This window comes from Schistocerca gregaria, chromosome 8 (assembly GCF_023897955.1).
Source record: "Schistocerca gregaria isolate iqSchGreg1 chromosome 8, iqSchGreg1.2, whole genome shotgun sequence".
Classification (NCBI taxonomy): Eukaryota; Metazoa; Arthropoda; class Insecta; order Orthoptera; family Acrididae; genus Schistocerca; species Schistocerca gregaria.
The window spans coordinates 214,321,498-214,340,637 of record NC_064927.1 but is presented as its reverse complement, the minus strand read 5'-3'; the positions used below and the strand labels follow the sequence as shown (position 1 = coordinate 214,340,637).

The 19,140-nt window shown below is 43.4% G+C and overlaps 1 protein-coding gene across 1 annotated transcript in view; it reads left to right on the top strand.

Moving 5' to 3' along the window:
* The window catches only part of LOC126284301 (cadherin-23), a 391,034-nt gene that overhangs the window by 223,864 nt on the left and 148,030 nt on the right, over positions 1-19,140 (top strand). Inside the window, exon 3 of the mRNA XM_049983132.1 lies at positions 13,704-14,011. Coding sequence (XP_049839089.1) covers positions 13,704-14,011 — 308 coding nt within the window. The remainder of the gene's footprint in view (positions 1-13,703; positions 14,012-19,140) is intronic.

Genomic DNA, 19,140 nt, shown 5'->3' with positions numbered 1-19,140 from the left:
CGTTTGCTGAATAGCAGAATAGGTTTGCCGAAATTGCGAAGCCACGCAGACGAAACTCTCGCGTCCTTGAGCACAACTTTCTCTGCATCACTCCTTACTGTCCCTTCTGTGAGTATCCTAGTAAAAACATGAGTAATGTAATGTCAGTTTCTATACATTTTAATGACTACTCACTGGACTTGACTGCCGCCGGACGGTGTGGCCGAGCGGTTCTAGGCGCTTCAGTCTGGAACCGCGTGACCGCTACAGTCGCAGGTTCGAATCCTGCCTGGGGCATGGGTGTGTGTGATGTCCTTAGGTTATTTAGGTTTAAGTAGAAGTTCTAGGGGACTGATGACCTCAGATGTTAAGTCCCATAGTGCTCAGAGCCATTTGAGCCATCTGAACTTGACTGCCAGCCTTTATAAGTGAACTACTTCGGGTTGTTGAAGAAGCAACACTGGCCTTCGGAAGTAAGGAGTTCTGCAGGGAAATCTTCTTAGATGTATCGCGTGCCTTTGACGGCATCTGGCAGAAGGCATTCCTATTGAAGATCTTCGTGTTGTGCTTTTCCGTTTCACTCGTTAAGTTATTGAAATACTACCCGATCGGCGGTGACGCAACTTCAACCCAGCAAACAATAAGGGCCAGGATGCCACAAGGGTCAATATTTGGTCCGGTACTGCACTCTGTTCACAAGCCGGACCTACATACCGAAGATGCCATGTATATTGAGAATCGTCTACATCGATGATATGGCAGTCATCACCAGAAGCAAATGGCCGCAGCACCTCACTAGCGACTGCAATAGTCATATCCGGCCATTCATATTTAGGTTTTTCCAATTTCCCTAAATCACTACAGGCAAAGTCCGGAAGATTCCCCTGAAAAGGGAACTGCCGATTTCCGGTAATAGCGTAAAGTCCGATTCTACTCGTCTGCTTTGACCAATGGCGTCATATTTCAAATAAAAGCGATCGCTTACCTGAGTTACTAAGACAACCACAGATAACATTTAATAATAAGTCTAGTATAAGATAGAACTTAATGCTGAAAAACAAAAGTATAAAACACGGATAGAATTTCAGTCAGGTAATGAAATGAAATTCGGGGACAACGGCAGGAGTGAGTAAGTTTTGGGTGGGAACGAACTAAAAAAAAAAACGCCGAGGTCATTCCAAAACGACGACATAACCGAAAAACACGACTCTTTAATTCATCTATAATAAGCGGAACAGAAATATACAGGCAATACATAATCGGACTCGAATAGTCCACCTATACAGTTCAAACAAAATCGGCGATACCAAACCTCCTGCCTAAAAAAGAACATAATCGAAAATGATACACACGAAATAACAGCAGAAATCCCAATGGAGTGAACTGAAAGGAAATGTATATGAAAAGAAAACTGGAATCGCACCATAAACGACTTATTCCGATTCAACTACGTCATTAGTACAAACGACATCACAGAAAAACACATCGATCAAAAGAGTGAGCCACCAGTAACAACAATACAACGCCTAAAATAACAATGCACGCAATCCTCAACGAAGACACATCCGAAAAAAACGTTGGTAACAACCAAAATTGTCAATAACGTTACTACTGATTTCACTCAAGGCCATTTCCGCAACCTCATCCTCAGCAAACCAGACACATTTAAAAAAAATTAAAAACAAGCAAATAATTGTAAGAAACAACATGACATTGATAATTAGTAATAGTTTCATTCGTAGCAATTTTACGTGTGCTCGTAAGTTGATGGCTATCAAAAAAAAAAAAAAAAAAAATGGTTCAAATGGCTCTGAGCACTACGGAACTTAACAGCTGTGGTCATCAGTCCCCTACTTAAACCTACTTAAACCTAACTAACCTAAGGACAATACACATATCCATGCCCGAGGCAGGATTCGAACCTGCGACCCTAGCGGTCGCGCGGGTCCAGACTGAAGCGCCTAGAAACGCGCGGCCACCCCAGCCGGCGATAGCTATCCTTACCCTCGGAAATCATGCCAAATACAGAAAGAAATAGCAAACATTTCTAAAAAAAACGAAATAAGGGCTACCAGTTTCCCTGTCACCAATTTAAGCTATGCTCTGAAGTTCCACCCGAACCGCACCCACGTACATCACGACATATCTCAGATAAATAGCGTAGTTTCGAAACATCATAAATTACACTAGAAAATGATACAACCACAGATAAAATTTAATAAAGGCAACTTACATCCTCCGCAACGTACCGGGCGTGAGTCGTGCTTCGGTAGCTCAGATGGTATAGCACTTGCCCGCGAAAGGCAAAAGTCCCGAGTTCGAGTCTCAGTTTTAATCTGCCAGGAAGTTTCCTAAACTAAGAATATCATACTGGTTGTCATGGGCCAAAGCAGGATCGTGCACGTGACCCTGATTTTCTTTCCCATTCGTAATCCGAGCCTGTACTTCTTTTCTGAAGTCGATGAGGTGTTATACTCTTAATCTCCCTTCGTTCCCAAGCGCCTGTCAAGCGCTTGAGAAAAAGACACCGCAATGGCGCATCGTCTATAATGTCATGAAGAGTGAGGCCTCGGTAGCGAGCAGGCGCCACAGATCAGCCTTCCAGAAGTCCAACACTTCAGTGGACCATGACACTGAAATATCTTGGAACAATGTTTGACAAATCACTTACTTGGCAACGACAGGTCCAAGTCCAGGTTAATCATACAATTTTGTTTTGCAAGCACTGCGAAATTCTAAGACGGTTTTCACGAAGTGCCTAGATATACGTCTCACAAGTTAGTTCATGAGCCTTGACAACTGTTCCTACTTAACTGGTGTTGACATCATTTGTCGGTATAGAGAATCGCACTTTGCAAATGCTCATAAAACTTACCATTGTCGCTGTCGCACCTCCTCATCGCTGCGGGCGCCACGATTTCAAATTTCCGGACTTAGGTTTGCATCGCAACGGCAGCCGTCGACGCCCTATGAGGGTCCGCTGCGTAGCAACGCTGCCGTGAATCCCAACAACAAAGTACTGAACGCTTCCCGTAGAGACTGTCACTTCGATACAGACAACCGATCATCGCGCTTGTAGGCGTGCACGTGAGAGAAGCCTGATATTAAGGAAGAAAGATCGAATCCCTGCTTATTGTCTTTTAGCATTCATTTAATACAGAATGTGAAGTTTGCTGTTAAGAAAAGCAGAAAAACGACTCTACAGGAATACTGGAAATTAACAAACACATTACACAGAATGCCAGTCTAGCACTAAATGATCAGAGTCAGTTTCCGTTTTCCCTTTTGTTACATCAAGTTTTATTTACGAGTTGTAAGTTCAAACTGCAAATTCATCTTATTTCTCATCGGCTTTTAAGTGCATCTGATAAAAACTTGGTTTACCCCGTTTTTAATTACTGTAATTATTTATACGTGAGAAAGAATAAGCATTTTTCTACGTCAACACACTGTCATTTTTGTATCTTCTACACAAATAATACCCGTGTGAGTCGCATAGCATGTTTATCTGTCTCTGCGACATTCATTTGTCACCTGTCCTGCTGGACGGCGAGACACCTTTTTCTTGAGCGCCCCTATTTTACTCCATTACGCGCTCGTCTACAGCTGTCGCCTGACATATCTTCCATTTTAGCAGATGACACGCGATCAGCCGATAGTGTTCTCGAGTTCATTAGTGCCAGTGAGATGACGTCAGTCATTTGAAGCTGTTTTTGGGGACAAACAACCCCCCTTCTGTAGTGGTTTTCTAAGCTTTCCTTCTGGTTTTGGTTTCCCACTTTGAGTTTTGCTCCCATTGCTGCTGGTTTCAGTTTCGGTTTTTTTTTTTTTTTTTTTTTTTTTTTTAAGCTTTTCCTAAGTCGCAGACCGGGTGCTAATAACCGTAGCAGTTTTGCGCCCTAAAACCATAACAAAAAAAAAAAAAAAATCCGAAAGCCGGTGCGTTACCAAATAATCGTCATTTTTCAGAATGATAGGAAGTGCTCTCCTTTTTAATAAACTGCCAAAGTACTTCAAGTCGGAGTTCTGTTGAATACTCAAGTGGATTTAAGAATATTTTGGATCATTCGAGCGAATTTTCGAGCGCGAAATACTAACGGTTTTTACGATTTTCTTTGAATGTTCATTTTCACGATGTTCTCCAGTGACCTGGAATGTTCTCAGAAAACCAATGAAAGTAAAGACCAAGTGAAGCGGGCCTTGTTCAGCTTGGAAGTCTTGCAGTTCAAGCTCTCGCAATGCACGCCACGGCCTGCCATATCAAAACCTGGCCGCTTTCTACGTGAACAGTGAGACAGTTGGACAGTGCCGCTGGGACTTTGCTATTCGCGCTGCGCTTGCGTACAGGGCATTTTCTAGGCACCCCTGTGGCGGCGGACGACTCGTAGCTTATGAGTGAGCTGCCTCTGGTATTTCGCACTCACAGTGATGTGAGCGTGTGTTCGCCAACGCCCCACCGGCTCGGCTAGATCCGAGTCGTCCTTGACACACTGCAGACCAGAGCAGCTCGGGGCTGCTCCAGGGAAAGCAGCAAGCCGTTGCGTCACGCCGCCACGGTTCCATCTCCAGGGCCAGCCGGCGCGGCCAACCGCTTGGTGTGAGGAACGAATTCAGCGTCCGTAATGAATTACTCACCTCGGTCACCACGCTCTGGATGAGCGAAGCGCGCTCTCGTTTCCCGCTGTTGTCCACAGCATATCCCAGTTACACAAATACATGCTCTGAAAAGCTTAAGGACCTCATAAATAAAGTAACGGAACATACTAACTACTCGGTGGAAATGAATGAAAGTGTGGGGCCACGTTGCCAGTGATGTCCCAGTCGTGCACAGAAACTTGGAAGTCAGATGGCGCGACCTCAGCGTGACTACGGTCAGATGCGGCTGAACCCATAACACAAGGTAGTTGAAGCAACTAGAGATGGGCAAAGTCGTTCATCCTTGGGAACTAGTTCACAGGTTATCGCTCTTTTTTACTCGTTCACCGTTCATTGTGATTGGTATATGGTTCTTACGAAAAAATGAAAATTAGTAGCATAGGTGACTGAAGATGGAAGACGCCAAGGGGGTGCACTTGCCTCTCCCATGGACTACAGAATTTTTATTCGTAACAGAATTCTCACACACCTGTAACTTTCGTGATTCTGCAAAACATCTCGTTTAGCCGACTGTAGCGTTATGTGGCTGATCGCAGTGCAATAATATAAGGTGGCGCACGAGAAACCGGCCCCGAGTACAGATTGCTCGCCAATTACGCAGGGTTTGTTGACCGCTACGAGCGGAATAGATAAACATATGATAATTAGGCAGTGAAGAAATAACAAATAATGTAATGCAAACAACTTCGAAACAATAGATGACGATTGGTAAGCGACAATGAGCAGTCTAGTACTAGGGGCCGATTTTTCGTGCGCCGCCCTGTACCACTGAAATAATGTCGTAGGAGTTATATATTCTCTTCACAAAATGTGACACCATACACTCGATTACGAAGCGCGGGCTTCATTCGGTTGTAGGTCGGTCTGCCTTCTACGCTCCTGGAAATGGAAAAAAGAACACATTGACACCGGTGTGTCAGACCCACCATACTTGCTCCGGACACTGCGAGAGGGCTGTACAAGCAATGATCACACGCACGGCACAGCGGACACACCAGGAACCGCGGTGTTGGCCGTCGAATGACGCTAGCTGCGCAGCATTTCTGCACCGCCGCCGTCAGTGTCAGCCAGTTTGCTGTGGCATACGGAGCTCCATCGCAGTCTTTAACACTGGTAGCATGCCGCGACAGCGTGGACGTGAACCGTATGTGCAGTTGACGGACTTTGAGCGAGGGCGTATACTTGGAATGCGGAATGCGGGAGGCCGCGTGGACGTACCGCCGAATTGCTCAACACGTGGGGCGTGAGGTCTCCACAGTACATCGATGTTGTCGCCAGTGGTCGGCGGAAGGTGCACGTGCCCGTCGACCTGGGACCGGACCGCAGCGACGCACGGATGCACGCCAAGACCGTAGGATCCTACGCAGTGCCGTAGGGGACCGCACCGCCATTTCCCAGCAAATTAGGGACACTGTTGCTCCTGGGGTATCGGCGAGGACCAATCGCAACCGTCTCCATGAAGCTGGGCTACGGTCCCGCACACCGTTAGGCCGTCTTCGCTCACGCCCCAACATCGTGCAGCCCGCCTCCAGTGGTGTCGCGACAGGCGTGAATGGAGGGACGAATGGAGACGTGTCGTCTTCAGCGATGAGAGTCGCTTCTGCCTTGGTGCCAATGATGGTCCTATGCGTGTTTGGCGCCTTGTAGGTGAGCGCCACAATCAGGACTGCATACGACCGAGGCACACAGGGCCAACACCCGGCATCATGGTGTGGGGAGCGATCTCCTACACTGGCCGTACACCTCTGGTGATCGTCGAGGGGACACTGAATAGTGCACGGTACATCCAAACCGTCTTCGAATCCATCGTTCTACCATTCCTAGACCGGCAAGGGAACTTGCTGTTCCAACAGGACAATGCACATCTGCATGTATCCCGTGCCACCCAACGTGCTCTAGAAGGTGTAAGTCAACTACCCTGGCCAGCAAGATCTCTGGATCTGTCCCCCATTGAGCATGTTTGGGACTGGATGAAGCGTCGTGTCACGCGGTCTGCACGTCCAGCACGAACGCTGGTCCAACTGAGGCGCCAGGTGGAAATGGCGTGGCAAGCTGTTCCACAGCACTACATCCAGCATCTCTACGATCGTCTCCATGGGAGAATAGCAGCCTGCATTGCTGCGAAAGGTGGATATACACTGTACTAGTGCCGACATTGTGCATGCTCTGTTGCCTGTGTCTATGTGCCTGTGGTTCTGTCAGTGTGATCATGTGATGTATCTGACCCCAGAAATGTGTCAATAAAGTTTCCCCTTCCTGGGACAATGAATTCACGGTGTTCTTATTTCAGTTTCCAGGAGTGTATAACAATGAACATGCTCTTTCACATTGGATAAAAAAAGGACGGAAATTGGCCACTTGTGTGTGCCGTGCCGACGTCCGTTGCATGTTTAATAACAAAGAATCTTGCCTTTTTACAAATATTTCTTCTGCTGTCTATCGTAATAGTGTTGCCTGAAAATATGTAGTTTACGTAACTATAAAATACATTTTAATTACCTGTCATGGACGCTGAATAGAATACGAAAAGAACCGTAAGTTCGAAGTCCAAAAAAGGTTTGAAGCAGATCTAGAACGGGCGTGAGAAGCGAACGAAACGAACAACAACTCGATACCGAACTAACTAAGAGCAGTCGGCAGTGGAACTGCGACGAGTGGCCACGCGAAGGTGGACGAGTCCGGCCAGGCGAGACCGAGACCGAGACAGACGGGAACGAGGGAACCGTTGCTGGAACGAGACTGGCTGGCGTGCCGTTCGGGAACGAGACCGACCGTTTCCCGTTCCCGGGAACTATAAGTAGGAAGCCGCGACCGGGACCAAGACCGTTCCTTAGAATTTGTTCCTCGCTTGTTCCGTTCATCTTGGTGAACCGTTCCTTTGTACCCGTTAGTTCGTGAACGACCCATCTCTAAAAGCAACGAACAGTTACGGTGCACTGTTGTGTTCTTCTTCATTACAAGGCCCGGAGACATCAGGATTACTTCACACGGGGAAGAATCACTGGGTAACTGCAAGAAGAACGAAACGTGAGGTGTGTAGCCCACGATGATGATTTTGGTTTGTGTAGCGCTCAATGACGTCGTTATCAGAGCCCAAACAAATTCCCAATCTTTTCACTGTTCAGTGTCGCCATTTTTCCGAATGATAATGATATGTTGAGGACAACACAAACACCCAGTCCCTGGGTGCAGTAAATCGCCGACCCGGCCTGGAATCGAACCCGGGATCCCGTGATCCAGAGGTGTAGCTCACGACTTTGGTAATGCTCGCAGCAATATTTCACGAGCATGGGGAACATTCCGAACCAGAAGCATGCTGCCCGAAGTAGAGAAGGTGGTCGACCACGGTCAACTATAGTAGGAGACGACCGCTATATTGTGCAAAAGAGAAGAAGGGTCCGACGTCAAACAACGCGTGCAATACGACATCTAACAGGAGGGGGGGGGGGGGGGGGAGGGAGGGTCACGTGCTCTTCTACATCTACATCCATACTCCGAAAGCCACCTGACGGTGTGTGGCGGAGGGTACTTTGAGTACCTCTATCGGTTTCCCTTCTATTCCAGTCTCGTATTGTTCGTGGAAAGAAAGATTGTCCCTATGCCTCGGTGTGGGCTCTTATCTCTTTGATTTTTATCCTCATGGCCTCTTCGCAAGATGTACGTAGGAGGGAGCAATATACTGCTTGACTCCTCGTTGAAGGTATGTTCTCGAAACTTCAACAAAAGCCCGTACCGAGCTACTGAGCGTCTCTCCTGCAGAGTCTTCCACTGGAGTTTATCCATCATCTCCGCAACGCTTTCGCGATTACTAAATGATTCTGTAACGAAGCGCGCTGCTCTCCATTGGATCCTCTCTATCTCCTCTATCAACCCTATCTGATACAGATCCCACACTGCGAGCAGTACTCAAGCAGTGGGAGAACAAGCGTACTGTAACCTACTTCCTTTTCCGATTGCATTTCCTTAGGATTCTTCCAAAGAATCTCAGTCTGGCATCTGCTTTACCGACAATCAACTTTATATGATCATTCCATTTTAAATCACTTCTAATGCATACTCCCAGATAATTTATAGAATTAACTGCTTCCAGTTGCTGACCTGCTATATTGTAGCTAAATGATAAAGGATCTTTCTTTCTATGTATTCGCAGCTCATTACACTTGTCTACATTGAGATTCGATTGCCATTACCTACACCATGCGTCAATTCGTTGCAGATCCTCCTACATTTCGGTACAATTTCCCATTGTTACATCCTCTCGATATACCACAGCAATAATTCGCAAAAAGCCTCATTGAACTTCCGATGTTATCCACAAATTCATTTTTATATATTGTCAATAGCAACGGGCCTGCGACACTCCTCTGCGGCACACCTGAAATCACTCTTACTTCGGAAGACTTCTTTCGATTGAGAATGACATGCTGCGTTCTTCTCGGATAAGAGCAGATTCTAAGTGTTATTCTGCGTGTACCCTCATATGGCAAGAGGTGGGACTACGCAATGCATCCAGAAATATTGTCGAACATGGTATTTTTAATGATTCGGGTATTACACTTAGGGAGGCTTAACTGTTGCGTGGGACTACTTCAAATCTTTGAACACGATGCACTCACCAGTCAACATTATTGTGACACTGTACAGCTTCCCCATCTGCAACCTTTCAGAGATTCTTTCGGCTTTGGCTTCATTTTTAAGGATAAGAATGCGCGATCGGATCGAACAGCGCAGTTGGAGTAGCTCTTGGAACGAGACGGTAATCGGCGTATGGACTGACCTGCACGGTCCCCCGAACTGTATCCCATCGTGGACGTGTGGGATGCGTTTGGGAGACGTACAGCAGCACATCCACTTGCACCAACGATCATCCAGCGTTTATAAATCGCGCTGTTGAAGAAATAGAACGCCATGGCACAAGAAATGCTTAACAACCTTGTGGCCAATAGGTTAGCAGGCTGAAGAGCATGCGTTGCCGTTTAGTGTTCATAACAAAAAGCATAATTGCAGGGAGACTGGTCTGAAGTATATAGAGAATGGCTGAGGACCTTCCATTGCGTGTCTGCAAGATCTCCACGACTGTGTTTGCTACAACGGTGCCTTGCTTACCACACAAGCAGCAGTCCCAGTAATTTCGATCTGGTTACTTTGCGAAGGGTGGTGAGTATCGCTATAAATTCACCATAGTTCTGTTCTGTATAGGAAGTCAAGAACAAATGAGCGCGTTTGGTCAAAGAAGAAGGTGAGCGTAACCTTTCTGGCACTTGTATGGGCGGCCTTGGAGGTTTTGTGTGGGACGACTCTGCACGTTTCCACTCAGTCCAAACGTTTTGGACAAGTGATTGCAAATATTATTATCTGAAAACAAGAATATGAGCGTATAATAAGCTAATTTTTAAATGGAGTTTCTTTTTCATGGAACTCGATCTAAGATGGCGAATATGGTCATGAAAAAATCGAAAAATTACAAAAAACGATTTTCTTAAATAAGTAAATCATTATAGCTCCGATACAAAAACGTTAAATGATGAATTTGTGTGGCTTAAAAAGATTTGTAGACTGCCTTTTATAAGTATCGATTGCTTTTTTTGGGTTTCGAAACACATCGATATTTCTCTATAACACGTTAACAATCACTTTCCCATAGTTGCTGTTTAATTTAGGTATAGACTGCGATAAATAAAACTATACTTGTTTAAAAAATTTAAAAAATATTAATTATTTTGTAGAGACACGTAGACTTTTTTGAGAAAGAAAGGCGCTCTCGATAACTGGCTAGATCTTCTCAGAGAATGACCTTTATAGATCGTATTAATCGTAAACATAAAAAAATTATTTCGAGAAACTTGCGCATTTGTTGGGCGTATTTTTTAAACTAACTCTCTCAGTTTTTCTTTTATGAAAATAACTTTTAAAGAAAAAGAATTGCTGACTTTTTTTCACGAAATCAAAAAAAAGGAGCTCCTGAGCAATTTGTTTAATGAAGTGGACGCAGTTAAAATTCTACAGCGACGCGTTTGTTCGATGTTAATACTGAATACTTATTTTTCCAAGGAAAAATACTAGGATATGTTTCATTGATTTTTTTAGTATTAGTAACTGAGTGATAAAGTGAAGCGTGCAAGTGCGAAGAGCGGACGGCCGAGTGGGGGGGAACCGGCTCTGAAAACACTTTCTGAACGGCTCGCGCATGAATAATCTTTGATATCTCGGCTTCTGGATCAAGTACAAAAATCCGTTTATACTTACTCTGGGGTATGTTATAGCCATTTTCGTCTTAGAAGCAGAATAGCGCCGGATATATTTAGTCTTTATTCAACTTACATTTTGTATACGTCACCGTCAGTTTAATAGTTTTGCATTATTACAACAGTTTTTGACGTAATACCTTACATTTTTGGCTTAATTGATGATACTTACGTTTTACTTGTTGCTGATTTCTTTAAACATTACGTCGTTACTGACGTACTTAATTATTTTTCAAACAAAAATTAAAGAAATGCAACATATTAGGATAAGTTTGAAGAACTATATTTTTACACAAATAATATATAACACAACTGTCTATGAAATATGTATAGAATCATTATATTGGAAATGATACTGAAATAACACGTGTCTTATACTGATAAAATTATTTATCGAAGGGAACCCTTCTTTTCGTTGGTGGATAATTTCTGATTCATTTTCTTGTTCTTTCCCTTCCATATTTTCGTGAATAAGTGTATTGAAAGAACCGAGAGAATCTTTGTTAACATTTTTAGTTTGTGACTCAACAATGTTATCGCTGAGAAGTTTGTCGCAAGCATCGACAGTCTCCGGAAAATGATTTTTTCAATGTAGCGGCACAACGACTCTATGCTGGATCCCGTTCCCGCAACGTCGTTAACCACATCAAAGTACTCTTGCATCTGCACACTGACTACCACGAGGAACCGTACTCTCTCGTGTTATGGTGATTGCATTCTACAGACTCTGCCATTGTTGTCAAGGTATTTTCACAGAAAATCGTAACTACGTTATTAGTCCGTAACGAGGCACCGGAGACCGTCGATACTCAGAGGATATCCCTGAATAACCTCTGAAAATTTGTCCGTGCAGCTTTGGTTCATCCTGTGGACAACGTCGAAACTATTAAAGAATAGAACATTCTACATTTCCGGCCATTACAGTCCGTTAGATTAGCTTTTGCTCTTCGTAAATAAGCTCTCGTATTTATATGTGTTCATGCAAGACTATGAATTTTATGTGTTGCTGAAAAAGTTCTCTGCTAATTTTTGTTGCATCCTAAAAAATAATTTTGTACTGTAAACTGTGTATGCCTGTTACTCTCTGTTTCACTATAAATCTATATTATTCTGCCAATAACTTATCGTATAGTGCAAACAATACATTGAAACTATTGTATACAATAATTTCACCAGTCAGCTGAAATGTCAGATTTGAGCACAGATCTAGAAGCTAGTTCAAAGTGTGTATATTACCACCCCAAGCATATATATGCTACCTAATTACGGCGAACTGCTGCGTAGCAACGGTTGGGAAAGTTTCCATTGAGTTTGCTGCATACGTCGTTTTCTTCATAAACCTCATCAATTTATCTGATTTTTTTTATAGATTCCCCACGAGTTCTAAATGGAGGGAATTTATAAAAAGCAACCTTTAACTGTGGAAAGGGTAAATAATTTACAGAAATGTTTGATGCAGAATGGACTGTACTAAATCTTCAAGTGGTATTTCCGCCTAAAACTAATTAAAGTTTCCGACGTTCCCGCTAAGTGACATGCCCCAGTGAGTTATTCCAACATTCGTCATGGAGCCGTTTAAACGGTGCAGAGTTTGCGCAGTGTTCTTTATGGTTTCATGAATCCAAATCCGCTACTACAGTTCAGAGACAGATCAACGCTAAATATCACAAGCCACCACTACAAAGAGAAACCGTTATTAATTGGTAAAATGATTTCACCGAAACCAAGTATCTCCGTAAATTTATGAAAAACATTAAGAACAGCTTATTGCTCGGCACTTTTTAACCATGTCCCACTCGCGTGTTTCATTTTGGAACAGAAAGCAGCCTCAGCCACTTTCATACTGCACGTTAAGACCGCGACAATCAGAACACAACGTTGCAGAGGCTGTGACTGTACTCGATTTTTTAAATAAAAACTACGTAGCTAAAGCTTCATCGAGAAAAACGTTGATGGCTTTTAAAACAGATGAATATTTTAAAGTTTCATCTAACGTAAATTAGTGATAAGATATCTAATACATAAGTAGGAACTACTTCCAAGAGCGAAACAACACCAGCGTACGGCTTCTGACGAATCATCGCGTTTGTGTTTATTTACATCAGGTTTATTTTTATGATGAACGGATTATAGTCACACACTAGAGATACATTCATTTTACAGAATATCTGTTAAGAGAACATCACACTGTTACTCAACCACGATGCTATTCCGCTTGGTTGTTACCAGAAACACTCAGCGTCGTTACAGTAAACAAGTATAGTGGTGACTAAGGAAAACAAATGGCAGAAACAGTGCTTTCAGATCAATTATGCATTCAACGCCGATTAACCGCATACTTACTGTAAGCCGACCAAAGCACCCTCACACCAGGTGCAATAATAGTGTGATCGACTAATACAAACAGATGCGATTCAGTCCAGTTTTCAAAGATAATATACCAACATTGCCTCTTAGAACGTTTGTAAAGTTATGCCGTCTTATGGGAACGAATTTTAAAGAAAAGAAAAGACGCATTTAATATTCTGTCAGTCAATTACAACACTCGCTGTGTGTAAAGAAACTATGGAAACGAAGTTTTAAACGAATGTAACAAGCATTTAATATTGAGATAAATCATTGCAACTCTTTTGTGTCCTTCCAACAATTTTATTAGCTGCTGTGATATGGATTCTGTTATGAACGTGCACATGTTTGTGTCGTAAACCTAACATCACAATTCCGCCCACGCAGTCATTGTTGTCTGTGACTTCCATACTGAATTCCTACGTGCTCTGTTTGTGTCTAGAGGTGTTACGAACGTCGCGTGTCATTTGTTCGCAGGATGTCGCCGCGCGTGCCGCTGGCTGCATTGCTGGCGCTACTGGTGCTGCCATCTACGGAGGGACAGCTGAACCGCGCCCCGCAGTTTGTGCCAGGGGGCGACATGGCGCGCTTCGCTCTACGGGAGGACACGCTGGTCGACGCGCCGGTGTACCAGCTGAAGGGAAGCGACCCAGAGGGCTCCGCCGTCCACTACAGCATCAGCGGCACGCACTTCACGGTAGACCGCGAGAGCGGCGTCGTTACACTCGCCAAACCGCTGGACCGCGAGAAGCAGGACCTCATTGAAGTCATCATCAGTATTACAGGTGCGTTCCTGTATGTGCAAGCTGCCCTCATTTATTGGCTGATCGGTCAGTAAGAACTCTGTACTTCAAGGACGACATCAGCCAATAAAATCCGTATCCGTAAGTACAGCAGCGTAGCAGGCGCTACAAACGAGCCGTTGTGCGTGATAGAAGGTTTTGCTGATGATACTCCGAGGGAGTAAGTCCCAAGACAACCTTCTCCTACACATATCTCGCGAAATGGTCACGACTGAGCTCTTTAGGAGGCTTATCGTCATCAATCTTCCTACACTCCATTCGTAAATGCAACTTGGAAGGGGAGGGGCGTGGAAGGCACGACGAAGATAATAATGGTACCAGAATTACCCTCGGGAAAACTTGTGTTGATGAGTCTCGCCCACACATCTCGAGAGTTTCTACTGTTTCTCTTCGTGCTTGCTAAACCCTACCTTGCCAGCAGAGTCTCCCAATTTCACCCCGATGGAGAACGTTTGAAGCATTATGGGTAGGACTCTCCAACCAGCTACGAATTTTGACGATCTAACGCGCCAGTTGGATAGAATTTGGTACTATATCCCTCAGGAGGACATCTAACAACTATATCAATCAACACCAAATCGAATAACTGCCTTCATAAGGGCCAGAGGTTGACCAGCACGTTATTGAATTGCTCAGTTTGTGAAGGTCTTTCTCTGGAATAAATCATCCAATTTTTCTGAAATTGTCAACATTTGTTCGTTTGTAAATATGCATCACGCCTTTTTTTTGTCTTCGAATGTAATTAACGTGATTTTAGCGTAGCAGTGCAAGCAAACAATTAGTTCCTACGCAGCTAATGTTCTACTTAAGCAGTGGCATGGCTCTGAGCACTATTGGACTTAACAGATGAGGTCATCAGTCCCCTAGAACTTTTTTTTTTTTTTTTTTTTTTTTTTTTTGTCACCAGTCTACTACTGACTGGTTTGATTTTGATGCGGCCCGCCACGAATTCCTTTCCTGTGCTAACCTCTTCATCTCAGAGTAGCACTTGCAACCTACGTCCTCCATTATTTGCTTGACGTATTCCAATCTCTGTCTTCCTCTACCGTTTTTGCCCTCTACAGCTCCCTCTAGCACCATAGAAGTCATTTCCTCGGGTCTTAGCAGATGTCCTATCATCCTGTCGCTTCTCCTTATCAGTGTTTTCCACATATTCCTTTCCTCTCAGATTCTGCGTAGAACCTCCTCATTCCTTACCTTATCAGTCCACCTAATTTTCAACATTCGTCTATAGCACGACATCTCAAATGCTTCGATTCTCTTCTGTTCCGGTTTTCCCACAGTCCATGTTTCACTACCATACAATGCTGTACTCCAGACGTACAGTATCAGAAATTTCTTCCTCATATTAAGGCCGGTATTTGATATTAGTAGACTTCTCTTGGCCAGAAATGCCTTTTTTGCCATAGCGAGTCTGCTTTTGATGTCCTCCTTGCTCCGTCCGTCATTGGTTATTTTACTGCCTAGGTAGCAGGATTCCTTAACTTCATTGACTTCGTGACCATCAATCCTGATGTTAAGTTTCTCGCTGTTCTCATTTCTACTACTTCTCATTACCTTCGTCTTTCTCCGATTTGCTCTCAAACCAAACTGTGTACTCATTAGACTGTTCATTCCGTTCAGCAGATCATTTAATTCTTCTTCACTTTCACTCAGGATAGCAATGTCATCAGCGAATCGTATCAGTGATATCCTTTCACCTTGTATTTTAATTCCACTCCTGAACCTTTCTTTTATTTCCATTATTGCTTCCTCGATGTACAGATTGAAGAGTAGGGGCGAAAGGCTACAGCCTTGTCTTACACCCTTCTTAATACGAGCACTTCGTTCTTGATCGTCCACTCTTATTATTCCCTCTTGGTTGTTGTACATATTGTATATTACCCGTCTCTCCCTGTAGCTTACCCCTACTTTTTTTCAGAATCTCGAACAGCTTGCACCATTTTATAATGTCGAACGCTTTTTCCAGGTCGACAAATCCTATGAACGTGTCTTGATTTTTCTTTAGCCTTGCTTCCATTATTAGCCGTAACGTCAGAATTGCCTCTCTCGTCCCTTTAGTTTTCCTAAAGCCAAACTGATCGTCACCTAGCGCATTCTCAATTTTCTTCTCCATTCTTCTGTATATTATTCTTGTAAGCAGCTTCGATACATGAGCTGTTAAGCTGATTGTGCGATAATTCTGGCACTTGTCAGCTCTTGCCGTCTTCGGAATTGTGTGGATGATGCTTTTTCCGAAAGTCAGATGGTATGTCGCCAGACTCATATATTCTACACACCAACGTGAATAGTCGTTTTGTTGCCACTTCCCCCAGTGATTTTAGAAATTCTGATGGAATGTTATCTATCCCTTCTGCCTTATTTTACCGTAAGTCCTCCAAAGCCCTTTTAAATTCCGATTCTAATACTGGATCCCCTATCTCTTCTAAATCGACTCCTGTTTCTTCTTCTATCACATCAGACAAATCTTCACCCTCATAGCGGCTTTCAATGTATTCTTTCCACCTATCTGCTCTCTCCTCTGCATTTAACAGTGGAATTCCCGTTGCACTCTTAATGTTACCACCGTTGCTTTTAATGTCACCAAAGGTTGTTTTGACTTTCCTGTATGCTGAGTCTATCCTTCCGACAATCATATCTTTTTCGATGTCTTCACATTTTTTCTGCAGCCATTTCGTCTTAGCTTCCCTGCACTTCCTATTTATTTCATTCCTCAGCGACTTGTATTTCTGTATTCCTGATTTTCCCGGAACATGTTTGTACTTCCTCCTTTCATCAATCAACTGAAGTATTTCTTCTGTTATCCATGGTTTCTTCGCAGCTACCTTCTTTGTACCTATGTTTTCCTTCCCAACTTCTGTGATGGCCCATTTTAGAGATGTCCATTCCTCTTCAACTGTACTGCCTACTGCGCTATTCCTTATTGCTGTATCTACAGCGTTAGAGAACTTCAAACGTATCTCGTCATTCCTTAGTACTTCCGTATCCCACTTCTTTGCGTATTGATTCTTCCTGACTAATGTCTTGAACTTCAGCCTACTCTTCATCACTACTATTTTGTGATCTGAGTCTATATCTGCTCCTGGGTACGCCTTACAAACAATTAGTTCCTACGCAGCTAATGTTCTACTTAAGCAGTGGCATGGCTCTGAGAACTATTGGACTTAGAACTACTTAAACCTGACTAACCTAAGGACATCACACACATCCATGCCCGAGGCAGGATTCCAACCTGCGACCATAGCGGTCGCGCGGTTCCAGACTGAAGTGTCTAGAACCGCTCGGCCACTCCGGCCGCCCAAGCAGTGGCATGGTCCGGATCTCTAATCTCGCTAATGCCTATTAATTGTCCACGTTTATCTAGTTCACACAGTCTGTTGAATGACGGAATCTCACCTAAAGGTCTGCACAGTTATTCCTGCTAATCACGACAAATAAAACGTCTTCATAATTGCGGAATGTCTTCATCAAAAATGAATAAGTTCAAGCTGAGTACCACATTATCAAAAGCATACCAATGACTCTTAGCCGCTCACTTCTTACCCCGTCCAAGGATATCGACAAGAGACCAGACTACTCCGTTGTCTTCCTCCTCAACTTGATCATGTGATCACCACTTAGATCTTAGCTTCTACACCACCATTCGAAATTATTTACTATTTTTGGACATCGTATCTAACAAGTAATATATAACTTTACAGTACAGTTTGCATTCTAATATTACGTAGCTGAAATTATACCTTTTAGATAAGTAGAGTTGGCAACGCAGGAACCTAGTGAAGTTCACGAATTACAGTCATTACACACAGATGGTGAAATCATCGCCTTAGTTCTTTCACATCCCAAAAGAGGGAACATTTGTACTTCACACAGTTTCCATAAAGCATTACTTTATTTTGAATTCTTGACTGAGGAACACAAGAAGAGATATGAGGACAGCTTCCGCGTCGCGTTTCGAGGTTGAAAGATCCGAAAATGAGTCACCCTGGGGCCCCTAAACCCATGAGGATATCAAATTCATTTATACAAAAGTGGGTAACACGCTATGAATTGGGTAAAATGTGAATGACTTTGAAGTACGTGGCTCAGTCGGTAAAGTGACTTCAGAAGTGAGAAAAATGATATTAATCTTTTTTCGCGAAACCCATACTTAACATTGCACCAGGTGCAAGCAAAATTCACTTTGAAACAGCTGTCAAGGCAAATTCCCTGTGTTTAAAGATATCTTCCGTTTGAATACGCGGCAAACTTGGTTTCAAGCATGTCTCGGAAATGCCCAGCAATTCTCGACGCTGCGAGTGACTGGACGTATTATTAACCGTAACTGCATTTTTCTTTTGTTCACAGATGATGAGTTTATATGTTTTAGTTGGTTTCGCAAAAAATTGATTGTAACTGAAAATAGCCAACTAACTATTTCTTTTTAAAGTAGATAGTCCAGTTTTTAGGGCAAGAAGTTCGGCTAAACATAACACCGAATCTTGCTCTTCAATATTTAGACGTGCCACGGGAGATCAGGAACATTGTTGTCTCTACAACGCTGTACCGATTCTTATTTCTGTGTTCGTTGCTAGTTCCTAAACCTAGGAGTTTTTCAAAGCAACGGAAATTTTGTGAATAAAAACGTTTTATTTAAAAACCAAAAATTGTAGCCTGCTAATGTGGCAAATTGATACACCAGTTTTTTGACCTAGTAATGAATGGAAAAAACCTTTCATAACTTAGACCAAACAAATACCGAAAATTATCGGTTATTGAGAACTAAAATACCGGTATAGGTTTTAACTGGTCGGATTTTCCGATCTCTGGGCTCCTTATTTCCCGGTATTGGGCGAAACACTTGTGGTTAAGGAATGGCTGAAGATACATATCTGTTTAGTGGACTGTAGTTGGTCAATAATAAGCTTCATCATTTGGACTGGGATGTCACCGTGTCCAGTAGATGGTGATCGGATACGCATATTGGCATTTTTTACGGTAATTGATAATTTAGTCAATTGGTTGGGTAGCTACACTGAAGAAGTCCATGAAATAGAGAAGTCTGTTTCGATTTGCTCACCACAACTACCTACACTCATTCAAATGTACAGCACTGAGGAATCTCTGAATGC